Source organism: Pteropus vampyrus, unplaced genomic scaffold (genome assembly GCF_000151845.1).
Source record: "Pteropus vampyrus isolate Shadow unplaced genomic scaffold, Pvam_2.0 Scaffold404, whole genome shotgun sequence".
NCBI lineage: Eukaryota > Metazoa > Chordata > Mammalia > Chiroptera > Pteropodidae > Pteropus > Pteropus vampyrus.
This window is the reverse complement of record NW_011889185.1, coordinates 1,576,296-1,594,139: the sequence shown is the minus strand read 5'-3', so window position 1 is coordinate 1,594,139 and position 17,844 is coordinate 1,576,296. Positions and strand designations below refer to the sequence as shown.

General features: G+C 35.4%; 2 protein-coding genes across 6 annotated transcripts in view; one reads left to right on the top strand and one right to left on the bottom strand.

Annotated features, from left to right (window-relative positions):
- The window catches only part of CASK (calcium/calmodulin dependent serine protein kinase), a 412,162-nt gene that overhangs the window by 223,847 nt on the left and 170,471 nt on the right, over nt 1–17,844 (top strand). The gene's annotated exons all lie outside the window — the stretch shown is intronic.
- GPR82 (G protein-coupled receptor 82) lies at nt 5,606–7,250 on the bottom strand. Its single transcript, XM_023523712.1, has one exon. It carries the CDS (start codon nt 6,710–6,712, stop codon nt 5,708–5,710), a length of 1,005 nt encoding a protein of 334 aa, XP_023379480.1. The 5' UTR covers nt 6,713–7,250; the 3' UTR covers nt 5,606–5,707.

Here is a 17,844-nt window from a genome sequence, read left to right as displayed (position 1 = left end):
CCCTCCCTCCCTCTCCTTCCCCCGCGACTCCCTCCCTCCCTTCTGTCTTTCTCTCTGTCTCTTTCATTCTCTGGGACAACATCAAGGGTACCAACATTTGCATCATAGGGGTACCAGAAGGGGAAGAGAGAGTTCTGGGAATTGAAAACCTATTTCCGTCTGTGTCTCCCTGTCTTTCTCTCTCCCCCTCCCTCCCCTCCTCCCCTCCCCTCAAAAACAGCAAAAATAGAAGTAGCCAGGCCTCTTGAAGCCTAGGCCCAGAATTCCACCCACCCACCCCCAAGCACAGTCAGAAATCTGAATATAACTTGACTCTACAGTTGGCCATTCACATCTGAGGATTCGACCAACCATGGAATGAAAACAGTATTTTTAATCTACAGCTGGGAAACTCCAGTTGGGAACATGAAAATACTCTTCTTGATCCTCAGTTGGTTGAATCCGCAGATGTGAAACCCATGGATATGAGAGGGCTGACTGTGTTTGTTGAAAAAAAATTCACTTATAGTGGACCCACGCAGTTCAAACTCGTGTTGTTCAAGTGTCAAGTATACATTGCTTTGTTGGTAATACATTGAATAGAGGCAGAAGCAGTAAAACAAGAGATGGACCAGTGTGGTAGCAATAGAGCTGGCAAAAAAAAGTAGATTCCAGATGTATTTTGAAGGTTGTGTCAGCAGAATTTGTTAATACAATTTGATAACTTACTTAATTAAAGTAGTTTTATTCAGGACTTTGTTATAGGGGTTTTCCAAAGTAGTGGCCATTATAAAACTTTAATAAAAACACATTTCATATGGCTAGTAATTGAAAATCTCACTTGATGTGTTAATATTTCTGCTAATAAAGCAGCCTGTTAGCTTTTCTTCACATTCAAGTGTATAATCTATGACTCAAATGTATATAGATTTCGGTTTCTGTAATTGAAGTATTTTTTGTCAAAGGTTTCTTCCCTTATCCTTAGTACAGAAAATAGGGCATTGCAATGTTTCATCCCTTTTAGAAAAAATTAGATTACTTAATCACCTGTTTCATCTAGCCAAGAATATTCTCATTCTCTCTCTCTCACATTCTTGACATTGATCCAAAAGCATTAGGTTTCCCAAAGGCCCTAGCATTGCATTGATTAATAATACTTTTTTTCTTTACTTGGTAGGCATTTCTTTTTGAAGTCATCATAACTGAGTCTGATTTTTTTTTTTGTTATATCAAGTCAGATTTGAGTATATCATGTTACGTGACCTATACTGGACCTGGCTTACTTTGGAGAAGCAGTTTTACATGAAATTGGGGGGGGGGGAGTAATTGTATAGTCCTTTTGGAAATTTGGGGAAGAGTGTTAATATACTACAGGGTCTTCCAGCGGCCACACTGGCGACATTTTGGGCTTGGGTACTTTGTTGGGAGAGAATGTCCTGTATATTTTTGCCCCTACCTAGCCTCTATTCACTAGATGCCAATAGCATCCCCTCTCCCCACACTCCGCCTCCTGAGACACTCAAAAATGCCTCTGGACATTGCCAAATTTCCCCTGGGGCACAAAAATCACCCCTAGTTAAGACCCATTGTCGTAATGTTATCTTTCTCATGCTTTGCCTCCCTACAGGCATTCATTAAGGCATGCATGCAAATTCCTATTTTTTTCTGCCACCTTCTTCCCTTTTATTCCTCTTTTTCTTCTGAAAGGATATGAAAACTCATTATGTTTCAGTGTTTTTCTCTTTTCTTCCTCACCCCCTAAAGTACTGCAAAAAGAAATTGTACAGTTGTCAAGGTAAATGCACCTCCTGGCTCCTTGCCTGCCTCATTGGCTCTGTTAAGCACTGAGAGCTGATGGAGTTCTCTTGTCTCTCCTAACTCCTAGAGGTAGCCTCACAATGCACCACCTAGGCATGGAGAGAAAAAGCAATCCTTAGACCTTTCTGTGGCTCTGACCTACTGGCATACAATTTTAATAACTGAAGTTGAAGTTAAGTAGCTTCTCTGAATGCAAACCGCTACACACATTCTCTTTCTATTCTGAGTGGAGCCTGTGTCCAGGATGTTTGGGGGCTCAGTTTTTAGTTCTCAGAACTGAGCAAAAACCTCAGTCACACAGACAGTCAGCCAAAAGCCTCCGCCCAGCGTTTCTGTGTGAGCTTCCTTTAAATGGTTTTCCTCACTAACCCATTGACATGCCTGGCTACATTTTGGTCCCCTTCTGGTCTCAGTTCTTCTTTCACCTGCTTCAGGCCAGACTTTATTATAAACAAGCATTCATTGTATCACACTAGTTGCCAGGGCATTGTGGATTTCTTACAGTATTTCTTCCTCTATTGCTCTTGGTTGCTGACATTTCTTTTATATCTCTTACCACACCTCCCAAAAGTGTTATATAAAGAAATGGAATTCATATTAATCTAAAAACTTATTTCTTTTGTTCTTGATTATAGGAAGCACACTGGTTAATCTGCAACTTCTGTAAGGTTGTTTAGCACATGTGCGTGTTCAGTTTTGAATGCGAGGTTGTAAAATTGTACTTAGAAAAATCTCATGAACTATAAGATTGTCTCCAATTTATCTTGTATTTCTAACTGCTGTGTTTCTCTTCTCCCACCCCACCCTTCCAAAAAAAATCAACTCCTTTATTTCAAAAGAAAAAAATGACTGTTTCTTTTGCTTATTAGATGTTGATCCTTTCACTGCTCCTCTCCTTCTCAGCCAGAGGTAGGAAGCATGTTTGATATAGCCAAAGAGCTTTTTTTTTCTGTCGGGTGTAAAACCTTTCTAGCTATAGTAACTCTTCCCACTGATATTAATTCAATTAGAATTTGGGGGCAGTCAGAGGAAAGTCCATAGCATTAGCTACATGATTAAAACGCTTGGCAAATAACCAGTGTTGCTCTATGCTCCCTTTGTGGTTTGCCAAGCAAGATTTCCTTTCAGTTTATCTGCCCACATCTGTTTATAATAACTCCCACCCTGCAAACTGCAAGGCCAGGGAGAGGCTGCAGGAGTTCTTACAAATCAGAACAGAATTGACTTCCTCCTCTTCTACCCAGGGAGTAGAAACTCTTTTCCAGGTTGAGTAGTCTATCCTTAAGTTTGCTTGTTTAGTCTTTATGGTTTGTGCTCCTGATTAATAGTTTGAAAGCTGCCTTAATGAGAAGTGTGTATATGAAAAAGATAAAAGAGGAAACAAATATTTGTCATACCTGTTTTAAGATATAATGTTGTTGGCCTAAATAAAAATTTGGGGTTTCTGAAATTGCGTTTGACTATAACTCAGACACATTAAAAACACTGTTTTTCTGAAATCCGCACTTTAAAGTTGAGGTATATTTTAGAAAGTGATATTTCATATGAAATATTTACCATGACATTAAATAGCCAAAAAATTTAACATGACTTACAATCACCTGTTCAGGAAAGCATCTATGTCGTAAAGATAAATAGAATTAAAATGGGAGTTTTCCGTCAGAATGAGTAACTTAAAGAGAAATTGTATAACTCTATTTCTGCCTTTTTTAAATGTAGGAAACTCCAGCAATATCTTTTATCTTTTATTTAATGTGTAGCATTGTAAAGTAATTTTTTAATAACGGTTTTTAGAAGATATATATATATCTATATATATATATTTAAAATCCTAAGTGCAGTGAGATTTATACAGTATAGCTTATGTTAAATGAAAACTATTGATCATCTTCTCAGCTCCTCTTAGTTTTGAGTATGGGTTTTAAAACTTGTATAAGAATAAAACTGCTGGTATAACTGTGGAAAAAGCTAGATGTCTCAGAAACTTTCCTGGTCAACTTTTGAGTTGTTTTGTGATTCTCATTTCTATGAAGTTACAAGATTGGACATCTCAGTTTACAGCCAGCACTCAGGGAGTCACGTGGGGTTCCCAGGTCTGCCTTTGTCTCTGTAGATTAATCAGCTAGAAATCAGATTGCTGCTATAAAAGCATAGATATACATTGTAAATATTTGAAGCCAGCATGTGTTTTTTCAGACTTTTCTCTGAACATTTGCTTCTCTCAGTTAAGCATTGAAGTAAAAAAAAAAGAGAGAGAGAAAGAAACATTTACTGTTTGTTTTCTATTCTTTTTAAATTACAATTATGCAGATGTGTTAGAAAAACCACTAGTGATTTTGAACACATGGCTCTTGGGGAATCTGTACAGTGAATTGTTTCTACATTTTTAATTCAGGAACAAAACACGCTATGAGATTGAAGGCTTAGAATTGCTCTATGAATTTACTTGAAACTTCTTTTTGAGCACTGAAGAAATTGCCATGTAGAGAATAAATGAGTCTTTAAGCAGTCTCTATCCAAGTAGCAGTTAATGTTTATTCAGCTTCAATTTTTTTGAATTCTAATCTGAGCAGAGAAGGCAAGTACCATGGAAGTAGAAATAGAAAACAGACTATAGTTCCAAAGGTGCTTATGATCTCTTTGGGAAGATAAAACATGCATTTAAAAATTTTTTTTAGCTATAGTGTATATAATACAGAATATAGTCACCATCATTTGTCTTACTGACAAGATTACATAGAAGAAATGGCCATTAAGAAATGCTTACTCTTTAATTATATTTGCTAAAATATTGGAGAAAGTCTGTGCAACTTAACTATGCGCTTCAGTTTTTCATCAGGAAATTCGCATATTTTGGGGCAGTGATGATTAAAATAATACATGTAAGGTATATAAGCAGAGTGCCTGGCACATAGCAAGTGCTTAGTAAATGGTAGCTACTCCTAATAGTAACGTCATCTGATTTAATAACAGTACCTATGAATTATGTAGTATTTTTCCATTCTACAAATGAAGAAATTAACAAAGAGAGTAAATAAGTTGTCTACAATTGTCTGGCTAAATAAGTGGTGGAGCTAGGATTGAACCAAAGGACTCTAATTCCAGAGACCAATCTCTTAACAACAATACTATTATACTGCCTTATCATTCATTCATTTATTTCACAAAAATTAATTGAACTTATCTATATGCCAGGTACTGTTAGTCATTAATAACATTATTTATATTGAATACAGAAGAAAATATATAAAATATGATCAAGACTGGCATATAATGACATTAACTTTTTACTTTGACAAAGCCTAATCCAAATATTTAAGCATATTTATAAATAATATCTGCTTAACAAATACCAGAATCAATGAATATTTCTTCTCATAGTAACATAAGTCAGATACCAAATAAATAATATGTTTATAAAACCTTGAACTTTTGCACTGTATTATTCATACATTTAGAGAGGACTTAAATGAGGAAATTTCTTATTCACTTTTTTCTTTTACCCATTTTTAAAGTTACCAACAAACACTATCTATAGATGAGCCCTCGTATTCTAACTACTACAGAGCAGAAAAGTCATAAGCCAGTTGCTTTTTTATCCTACAGTCATGAAATATTGTGTTCTGAATAGACACATCTACGGTTGACTTTAAATAGAAAATGGTCGATTGGTTTCATATGCAGTGAGATCCTTTCAGTATGCTTGACTTTTGCTGCTGAAAACCTCTGCCATCTCAACTTTCAGTATAAGTAGAACTGTAAAGTGAATTTTATTTTTAAAAATCAAAGAGGTTTTCCTGGTGCCAGTTATAAATCAAGCTATGACCTGTTGATCATGTAGTTTAGTGTCCCCAATAAAGTCATATGAACACTTTACTGTTTGGTGTTGTTTTTCATCCAGAAGTCAAATCTAGAGTTGTATATGTGGTGAATCAGATTTTGTAAAGAAATTATATAGTGTCTTCTTGAATGTTTTATCTAAAAAAAGGAATATAATGGGGTCTGTACTACTTCTGGCCGATGCAAGACAGGTGAGGATGTTTTTTATTTCGATTAAATAATTCAGTTGCTTACAGTCCTCTCTTTGGTGTAGAACATAAAAAACAGGTTTAAAAATGCTATATGGAAGGAAGCAAACTATTAGTAGAATCTGGATGACCAAAAGATGCCTTCTCACAGAACTGTAAGTTAAATCTTTCTCTGTAATGGATGTACAGGTTCTTATTTTTCTCAGATGGCTGACAAAAGAGTAGTATGATGTTAGTACAACTAAAAATGAAAATCCAATAAATGTGGTTCCAATGAGGCCTGCAATCTGAGAGATCATGGCTCCTAGTTCCATCTTCCGGTTATAGCACAGGATCGCTTCTCCTTCTGTAGCCTCTACAACTGAGTAGTATACGGTAACTGGAATAATTACTCCTAGTACAGCTCCCCATATGTAAACACATAGTTTTCTAGCAAAGTTGGGCTGGCGGAATTTTTTCAGTAAATGGCCATAAAATATTTTCTCATAGCATGAGGTGGTCTCTTGTGTGGAATCCTTTTTCATTAAGGTAGCGTAGCGGCTTATGGCAATCCAACTTAGAATTAGGAGGCTGACAAACATGCTCACATGCATGGATAGAGTTCCCAAAAAATTGACCACCCTGCATTGTGTCGATCGATATTCCCATTGAAAACCTTTCAGAAAATAGATACCCATGAAAGGCATAGCACTGCACACAAGTAAGTTTGCAGTCACAAGATGTGCTAGGTAGATGTGGGTTGATGTTTTCTTACCTATTTTTGTTAAAAACACCCATTGAGAAAGAGAATTTCCAAAGAGACCAATGATACAAAGGAAGATATAAATGATTGGTAAAGCCATGGTAGAGATCATGGATGGTTGAATACATGTTGAGTTGTTACTCATTTATATCAGATTTTCTTGAATTTTGTCACAGGAGCTAGAACAAAATTACAGATATTTAATATTAAAGTTAGAGACTGTATATAAGCTGAATATTTTTAATGCGTTGGATGAAATAAAATAATAACATAAATGTATTAGATGGAAAGGGAAAGTATAGATGCCATCTCACCTTTTCTAATCACGATTGCCCAGTCGAAATAAAAGCAAAAAGTTGTTTATTGTGGCTAGTGCTTTTGTCTAAAACACAAAATTTGATACAAATAGTTAAATGCCTGAGATTTATCATTTTATACTGAAAGAATTTATAGTTCTTCTATTAGATTGTAAATCAATTTGTAAATTACAATTGATTTTTGCCTAGAAAGAAATTTTTAAAAAATTTAAAGCACATGCAAGCAATACATACTGGCCAAAGGAAAGTGTTGCAAAAGCATTTGTGACTACATTTAATAGAGAGAGGACCGATTTTTAATTATTACCTTAATTGTACATAAATACTTTTTTAAATGGTATCTTTTCATGACTAGGTTAAAGCACTTCTCCCTAATCTAATACTGTTAAAAGAATCTCTTCATATTCAGAACTAAACTTAATTCAATATAAAAAAAATACTCAGGCAAGATCCTGAATTAAACAGAAGTGTAATAGCCAAGGATAAACACCAAAATCCCAGGATCTTTACCAAAGGGCATCAGTAATTTCTTATTTCAAATATTTAGTGTTAAACTATCATATTTCAATACAAAGCTTACTTTAAAATTCTGTCAAAACTAGCTGCTGTGCTTGTTGGTTAGAGCGCCCTCGTGTGTCTTTGTAAGTAATTGAGTATCTGGTTTTTCAGAGAATATGATGTTTTCTAGAGCTATTTTAATCAATCACAGCATAAATGCAGGTGTGGTTTTTGCTTTTTTATGTCTTATTTTTAAATCTTTCTTCAAAGGATGCACATGAAGTGTTAAAGAGTCACATAAAAACTCTTTTTCCTTCTTATTTTTCCTCATTAACTCATTTCTTTCAGGTGGGAATAATAAAAGTTATTGGATTCTGGTCAAATAAGAAACATGAGCTCTATTCTCAATGTGCCACACTCTTCTGTGTTTTTCACCGTAGCTTTCTAGGTGCCACATTCTTCACTCTTTTATAATCTAGATTGGAGATTCTCAATCTCATTTTTTAAATCGTATATTCTGTTTTGATAAACACAAAGTTTTTACCATACACTGCCTTCTATGATTCTTATATGCCTCCAGCCCCTCAGGGCTATTTTACTCTCTATCTCCCTTCAGAATCATGGATTACAGAAATTGTGTATTTGAAAAGAATAATTACTATAATTTTGAAATAATTTTTAAAACTAAACAATACCCATCCAAAGACTTGAAAGTTTAAGGCCTGTGTTGTGTCTCTAGGTTCAAATATTGAGACCTTTAATTAATATCTACCAGTGTCTTTATCATTTTATTTTATTCCTTTGTAATTTTTATTTAGAAAATAGTCCATGTGCTTCACAGTGAGTGTATCTCAACCCACTGCAGCCTGGCAAATTGGAATCTGGTTGCAGTTAGTGTATATCTGGTTGTAAATATATAAAACTTAATCTGCAACTTGACTAATTTTTAAATCAGTCAACTAGAAAGTGAAATAAGCCTGTTTATTTCTTAAGAAAAATTTACCTGATCAAAGTAGATTTTTATTTTTCATAAGGAATGAAGTTTTTTTTTTATGATGATATTAAATAAAAACACTAGTCCCTGCCTTGTGTAGATAATACGTTTTATACTAAAATCTGTAAAGGTTATAGTGTTTCTTTCTTAATAGTATTCCTTTTTTAAAAAAATTAGACCACCTCATATAGCATCTGATATCTCATATTACTCATTATCAATGTCTTGCTTTTCTACTTCACACTAGCAAATGCTTCAGAACAGAAGGGAGGTAAAAAGATATTCTGAGTCTAGCATTATCAGACAAATGACATTGAGACTATAGGAACTTCACTGTAACAAACAACAACTAGTTTACATCTTTAGCTTCTCGAACACCAAACTTGTATCTACTATGTACCTCTCCTCTAAAAATAAACTTTGATTATAAAACTACTAGATAATTCTTTTCTACAATTTGGAAAATACTGTAAAGCTTAAAAAAATCAAATAAAAATCACATTATGTATGCAGAATTGCTTTCCAAAAAATGTCTGCATTCCCCTCAGCAGAGTACCTGTCTTGACTCACTCATACACACATTGTGTCTCTGCTAATTTGACACATGAACAAAGTTCTGCAACTAACTTCAGTTACTAACAATTATCTATACAGTTAATATGTTGACTACCTTTTCATGATCAGTTTTCGAAATGTAAACATTTTAATTCTGTTAGAATTTCTACAGAGTTAACTTTTAAACTAAAAGTAAATGATCAGTCTTACCTGTACAAGTAGTTTATGCCAATCAAGGCTCTGTCATTCAGGGCAGTGATGGTAAACTTCAAACTTAAAATTCTCTGATCATCACTCTTCCAGAATCCTTCAGTTTTTGTCAGTGTGAACAGATTCTTGTATGACACCAATGACAGATAAAAAAAAATTAAACAGTATTAAAGAAATCCAGTAGTTATGGTAAATGTAGCAACTACCTCGTCAAAAAATTTCTCTGTTTTTGTAGTGGGAGGAAGTTGGTGGACCATATATATACTGTACTTCCTTGTTATTTCATAACCCAGTTATACCTCAGCTTTATTAGCATGCTTCACTGAAGTTCAAAGGTTTAATCCTCATGGCTAGTTTTATACAACACAGTGACCTGGGAATCACTTTGTGTTGACCCACTAAAATATTAGTACAAATTTGTCTGCAAAATCATTTGCGAATGGCTTATTTGCAGTTCATCTTTATTAAGAATAAAGAGAAACAAAACTCAAAATGTTCTTACTAGAATCAAATATCATAGAGCTAGAATAGAACTTTTTATGATCACCCGTGGGTATAAACCCTTTGTTTTAAGGATAAAGAAGTAAGGCCCAACGCAGTACACTGTAAGCACAGACTGCACCCAGGAGTTTGGGTCCCAACTTGGTTACTAAGAACTAACCCATGCTACTAATTCTAATTGCCCTGTGCTGCCTCCATTCAGATTTAAAATTGGTTTGGAGCAGTTCATAATAGATTTGGAGAATCCTGGAAACTACTGGAATCTGAAGACCAAGTATGCCTCAGATAAAATGAATAGTTATATTATGATATAAAGAATTGTGAAACCAATTTTATGTATAGGATTGTTTAACCAGTCTGAACTAGAAACTGGAGGAAAGCTGAGTGTAGAGCTGGGAAGCCAGACCTGCGTCACACACTACCCTTTCTTAGGAAGTTAAACCAGTGGGAGTCTGAAAATGGGAACAGAAATTTGATTTTATCAAGTCTGAGTACTTTAGTTATCAGTAAATCTTCATTTAAAATTAATAGAACTACTTTGCCATTTCTCAATCTCCAGTGCTTACCTAATTTCATGTCCATTGCATAAATTCTCCCTAATGTTTGCTAATGTTTCTCTCTAAAACAAAAATGAAAACCATCTTAGTGTCTAGATCTTGTTCTGCTGCTGTTTATCTTTGCAATGCTTGCCATCATTTTTTTTGAGAACTGTGACTCATCCGACATTACATGGCCATCAATGGCACAGTAATTTGGCCTCTGGAAATCGTATCATTTTTACTTCAATAATTTTTCATATTCCAGGATGGAATTACTTCAAACAAACAAACGAAAAAAAAAAAACAGTTTGAAGCAATTTAGAAAAGAAACGATGGAATGCTGTTTATAAGTGATTGAAAGATAATTTTAATATTACCTTTTAAGGATTAAACACCTTTGTTCCAAAAAAAGAATGCCTTTGTTCTCCACAACTTTTCTGCCATTTTCCTCAAACTCGGAAAATGATACTATCACTTCTTTAGTTATTCAAGCCAAAAACCTAGGAATCATCCTTGATTCCATTCTTTCCTTCACATCTCACATCCAACTTCTACTACCACCACCACTGATTAGCAGACATTTGGTCCTACCCAAAACACCCATCCACAGAGACATTTGGTACATGACAAAAAGTCCTTGAAATTTGGTCCTATCCAAACATCCCTGAGCATATTTGTCCATGCCAAATAGTCCTTGCTATTTGGTCCTAGCAAAAATGTCCATACCTAGGAAATATCCCTGAGTTGAAACAGCCCATAATGTTTATTTGCACTATTGGTTTATAGGATTAATACATTGAAAAATGCAATCATGTTTTATTGGTCCAGTAATCGTGTTATGGCTGTATTGCCTGTAATAACTCTTCTATCCTCACTCAGTAGCCTAGCTGGTCATGGCACATGGGATTAGGTAGATGAGTTGTTGTGGACCAAATGTTTCCATTTTGGACAGGACTAAATGTCATGCAAGGCCACCACCACCAGTATTAGCCACATTTAATGAAAGTTTATTATGTGTCAGGCATCCTACTATGTGCTTTACATGCATGTCTTATTTAATGTTCACAATACCCTGTGAAATAAATACTATAAAATAAATATCTTCATTTTAAAAGTGAGGAAAACTGAACCTCAGAAAGGCCATATAAGTTGCCCAAGGTCATACAGCCATCTGCCCTCACAGCATGATGGCTAGTTCCCACCAGAGCAAGTGATCTAAGAGAACAAGGCCATAGCTGCAGTGCCTTTTAAAAAAATATATAGCCTCTAAAGTCAGCACTGTCATTTTTGCAGTATTTTGTTGGTCACACAGAGCCATTGTGGGAAGGATAAATAAATGTTAGATGATGATCATTGGGAACCATCTTGGAAGCTGACTATCACAGAAGTCAGTCAACCACTGAACTGAGGAAGAGTCAGAAGTATTTCTTAAAATGATTGTCAGACAATTGACTATCAGGCAAGAATGCCTGAATAGGTGTAAGTTTTGCCATTTCCTCCCCTATTTTGATTTTTAGTGCTTTCTATTTTTCTTAAGCACTGTAATTCATTTAACAAATGAGTTCCTACTGTTTCTATTGGTGTGTGGTGGTCACAGAAGTATATTAGCCACAAGCTAATTTAGGCTCTGGAAATTTGAGATTCCATAAGCAAGCCAAGAATTCAGTTTAATATGTTATGTGAGGTTTTAAATGTTCTATGAGTGAAAAAATGGGTGAAAACAGTAAATCAAAGTGGTTTTGAAAGGCCAAAGGAACTGGAGTGAAAGAGAAGAAAACTTACAGTGAGTAACAATTCTGTGCTGGTGCTGGGCAGGACATTTTGCATTTAAGAAAGCTCATGATGCGTGGTGGTGGTCCCATTTTGCATGTGAGGAAAATGAGTCTCAAAGAAGTTAAGTAGCATGCCAAAGGTGATACAAGAAGTAAATTAACTTTAAAGCACATATCTTTTTTGTTCAACCCCACCCTCTGCCTTAGAAAGCAGAAATTATTTCTGCTTTCTCGAGGGTCAGTAGGGTACTTTATGATACTTATGGTAAGTAATCCAAGGTCAAGTTTTAAATTGTTTTCATTTCAGACAGGGTTTCCCATTCTGGGCTCTCAAGTAGCACAATTGACTATGGAATGAAGCCCACATTTTTCCTATCTTTAAAAACTTTGGACTTTATTAAGCTAACTTTTATCCAATTGATATCAGTTTAAATTCTTTATGATTTACGTGATTTTGAGTTTCCTAATTGAACTATAAGGAAATTTTTATTTGTATTTTTCCAAGATACTAGGAAATATTGCAATTGGTAGAAAAGTGGAAATGTCAGAGAATACTAAATCAGCAAAAATATAACTTGTCAGCCAAAATTTTCAAGAATTGCAAGTTCTCTGTAAAAGTGGCCCCTTGGACATTTTGTATTCAGGTCATCAATCATTTTCTTTGGTTCTCATTTGTCTTTCTCATCCATCTCCTCTTCAAAGTTCTACTTTTGTTATCCAAATCCAAATGCTCTTGCCTAACAGTTCTAATTACTTCCAATAATATCTGCCAAATATTGATCTCCTAAGTGTTCTGCTCTTACAATTTACTTCTTGAGGTGTTAGAGTAGTTCCCCAAAATATAAGTCCTGCCTTTGCTAAGTTTCCTGCTTTTGAGATATGTGTGAGTATCAACTGTGTTCTTTATTCTGGCCCTAGAATTCATTTGGAGTGGTTCAGTAAGAATGGTTCGAAGGGCAAGCATGTAGCCATTTCTTTTGACAATCTGTGATCAGCTCTGTACAGCAGGGGTGCATGAGGGCTTTCCTGATTCACATGGATTATTGGGGTTGAGATTAGAGTCCCTTATTAACTTCTCCCAGAGCCAGAACCCAGAGGACACAGGACAGCTCAGTTATACCTGAACCTTTGTGTTTCAACTAGACAGTTATTTTAAGCTATCCAAGGTCGTGTCTAAACTGGCTATACTTGGCCTTTTAAGTTCTCTCTCTGACCAATCAGGAGCTCAGGTGATTGGGAAGCTAGTGTGCAGGAAGAGAAGACGTGCCTTACATAGTCCATATTAGAACATCACATTCCAAAGATAATTATTTCCCTAAAGGGGCAGGAGGCAGTGGAAACCTTTATCCGGTTCAATGCATACCCAAGCTAGTGCTTGCCTTTAGGAGCGAAGCATAGACCTGTTACTCAAAGTTGTGGTTTGTTCAAGGCTCACTGAGCCCCCTTCTGTCTTCAGGATGTGATGTTTTGGCCACAACCCTATCTCCAGTTGCACTGCTCGCAAGCCCCCACCACCTCCTATGAACAGCTATAATCATGGCCATACTACCATTAATCATGGTGCGAAGAATAACTTGCTTCTAAGAGCTGGTTTCTCAGCAAACCATGGGACTATTTCCCTCAAGAACTATTAAAAACACAGAAATTACAGTCCAAAGTTTGGAAGTTTGTTATAGTACAGAAAAGTGATTAGCTTTGTAAAAAAGGTCTAATGACAAAACATAAATGGATCAAAGTTTCACTGTACTACACCTCTGCCTTTTGTCTTTGCACATAGATTTGAACGCACTAGATAGATATTGTCTTCTAGAAATATACACCACAGAAATCCTGTAGCAGTGTCAGTGACAGTCATAAGAATTAGAATGACCTCAGAGATGGCAATTGAAAAGCAAACAGGAAATTATCAGGCTTTTGGAAGAGAAGAAACTTTAGCATTGGATTAGACAAGGCAAAAAAAGATTTTGAAGACAGCCAAACCACATATATCTATACTCTGGGAAACAACCACTTGAATTGCAATGAGGTTTAGAGAATTTAAAAGGCATTCTATAACATATGTACCTGGCTGTTTTATTACCAATCACTTCTTTTGCATTTCTAGATAAAATTGTCTTGAGGTTAAATCCCCTGCCCCATGTCATTTCCTATCCTTATTCAAGGGAAAAAGAGAGATGGCAAGAGAAAATGAGGAGAAGTTGGGTATGTGAAGCCTTCCCTCCTATACCTGTTAAGGTCGGCATTCATTTTATCTTACTAAGAGTCCCAGATATTGAATTAGCAAGCTTTCCTGAGAATCACTTTTAGAAAATTTATAATAATAGTAAATAACAGCCACTGAAGTGCTTTTATATAAACACATTTAACTTAAAAAGTATCTCTGAGATAGATACCATTATTACCATCATTTTCTAGATAGGGAGATTTATGTCTATAGAAGATAAATAACTTGCTGGTGGTAATATAACTGGTATATTGTATGGCCTAGATTTGAACCCAGGTAGTCTGACTTCAGAGTCCGTATTCTTAGCTGCTACCAGAATCTGGTTTATTGTTTTGGATAAGGTGACCAAGTATCCCCAGTGACCAAAAATGTATCTATATACCTGTTTCCAATTTTCAATCTATAAATTTATTAATTTCTGCCGATTCCTCATTGTGAAGGTACTTTTTCCTCTTTGTAATTAATAAGTAATCTAAGCATCATATTTTGAATATGAATATATTGTTTCCCTTTCAGCCAATGAATTTTAGCATTCATTGATGATCTTTGCCTAAATCCACTCTTATGTTGGTGGTTGCATCTTGGTAATCTTTGATGGATGGAGATATATTAGACTTGAAGTAGGCATCTTAAGGCATCACTCTAAACAAGTCTTAGTGTTTTAGATATTTCTCAAATTGTATTATACATGGCATAGTTTCTAATATTACCATGCTGTTTCTTCTTCCCTTTCCTCCATCAAAAACAAGCCTAAAATGTATTGTTTTAATAGATATTCAAATAAAGTATTGAAGCCAAGAAATATATGTTCTCTGGAGTTTTTATCTCCAGAAATATCTGGTAGAGAAAATTGGAAAGAAGAAACCACAGTTCAATTTTAACCCAGAAAAAGTCTGTAAGACTCAGTTCTCTGGTGATGCTTTGTCCAGCAGAGGGCAATGTATTACCAGCCCTAGTTAAACCTCTTTTCCTATTAAAGGCTGAAGTATAAGGTGCCTGCATTGTAATATTATCCAGCCAGCAACTTAAAACAATTTAAAAGTTTAGGTTTTTTAAGTTCTAACTAAATAATAAACTTATTTATTTTAGTAGCTGAAAACACTCTAATCGTTATAGAATAAAAGTATTTGTGTGGACAATGGATTTCTGTCCTTAAGATGAAAACCCAGTGCCACTCATCTGCCTTTAATAGGATATGACCTTTGGGGATTTTTTTGTTTTGCTTTGTACTTGTGATTATCACAAGAATCACCTTAGTATAAAACCTTCGCAACTATAATTATCCTAGTGGTAAAAAGAAAGTCTGACATTTGAGTATGTGAAAGCTTTTATCGTCTATTGAGTTTTTTTTTTCTTTAACTTTTTTTTAATCATAGCAATTCATAGACATCATTTTAAAAGTCAAATAATACTAAGGCTGGTAATAAAAACATGTTGTGACTATTAATAAATGTAACTTAAAGCATATTTCACCTAATGAAGAAAGTATAGGAGAAATCTCCTTTATTCTCCACTGTAGTCATTTCCTCCTGTCAAGTTAACAAATTGTACAGATCCCTTCCTCTTCGGGCCCCTAACCAGTTGTCTCATTATTCAGCTATCTCCATCAGGAGGAGCATATGCTTGTTTTTATCTCTAAGAATACTAAATCTTTTATAACCCTGTCATTCCCCACCCTGCAGGGGTTTGTAAGAGAGATATCTCTCTCTCTCTCTCTCTCTCTCTCTCTCTCTCTCTCTCTCTCTCTCTCTCACACACACACACACACACACACAGGGCAAGCGCATGAGCTTTCAAGTAAAATAATTAAAAGCATTGTATTTTTTAATTTTTTACTAACAAAATTATTATATTCGTTTTTACCTTTTTAGAAATCAGTGGTACACATACTTTTTATTTATGTTTTATATACATCATTTATCCATTGCTACGTACCAAACCACCCCTAGACATTGTGGCTTATGACAACAACCATCTGTTCACTGTCAGTTCTGCAATTTCTTCTGGGCTCAGCTGGGCAATTCTTCTGTCAGTCTCACCTGGGTTCATTCATGGAGCTTCTTAGTCATCGGGCAGCTCAGCTGAGCATCTCTCTTCATGTGATCTTTCACCTGGATTTACTTACAACATGATGATCTTGGGGTTCCAAGAGGGCAAAACTGGAAGCTGCAAGGTTTAAGGTCTTACTCAGATGTCATATAATGTCAACCACATTTTATTAGTCAAAACAAGTCACAGTACTGCCCAGATTCAAGAGGTAGGCAAAGATTTCCCTCTGGATGGAAGGAACTGTAGAGAATGTTGATCTACCATTTTTTATCTACCATATGTCTTTTAAGGTTCTTGCAGTTGTAGTATTCTAATTAGTTTTTTGTATTTTTCCTTCAAAGTGCAGTGCGTTAGCTCTTTCCTTTGCTATATATGTATATATATAATATATACATACAATATAATATGTATTCCCCAGTGTCTATTGTATCTTGGATAATATTCCAAAAAGAAAAGTTAGCTTTGCAGAGGAATGCCCACTGTGCCCTACTTTGGTCTTGGAGCTGTCATATTATTTTGATTATTTCTTATATTAAAAAGCGTATTAAAAGTATCATGAATCCATACTATTTCCTTTATACATTCTATCCTCTGTAAGTAGCCTCTTCCTTTCCGTTCAATTTGTGTGCTTTTCTGAGTAGCAAGATGAAATCTTGCACTATCCTATTCTGTCCTGCTCAGAATGTGAATCTTCCCCTTGTCCAGCGTCTCCACACTGTCTATGCTCCTCCACCCCTGTTAGTCACTTTAGTGAACCATCTTGGTTTTCAGATAGGTTGTCAGAGAAACCATATTCACATGACTTTAATACAGTATATTGTTATAATTGTTCTATTATTAGTTATTGTTGTTAATCTCTTACTATGCCTAATTTATAAATTAAACTTTATTATAGGTATGTATGTGTAGGAAAAAACATAGTATATATAGGATTCAGTACCATCCACAATTTCAGGCACCCACTGAGAGTCTTGGAACATATACCCCACACATAAGGGTGGGACTAATATAGAAAGATGATCAGTCTTGCTTTTCCCCTTGGTAGCTCTCCACGCCCCCGCCCCACCATGCTAGGTTGTACTCATTTCTTGAGGTTTTGTTATTTTCAGGATCACAAATGCAAACTATCAGAGCATGAAACCAACATTTATTTACTTAGCTGACTTCTCTCACAACTTGCCATATATATTTGGAAGTCTAAAATCAGTCCCCACAGGAGCTGACCCTGTGTGTTCCATTGTTTTTCAAGTTTCACTGGCCACAAAGGGGAACTGAATATGAACATGCATGCAAACCTCATCAGTTTCCTTTGCAACCAGCTGAAAGTTATTTTTTTAATATAGAGGAAACAGTGTTTTTCTTTTGAGTACAAATTGAATTTCCACAGATATGAAGCATTTTATGCTTCTGACAGATCAGGAGACACAAAAGAAGAGGGCACTAAATTGTGAGAAAGGCAATTAAAAGAGAAATTAGGATAACGAAGAAACAAAACTGAATTGGGGAAGAGAAAGAGGTACTGCTGAGTGCAGGAAAGGAAAAGGGCGTAGGTGGGGGTTATGGGGGATACTAGAAAGTCTTGGCAAGTAATAGAACATGAGAAGAGGCAGGAAATGTC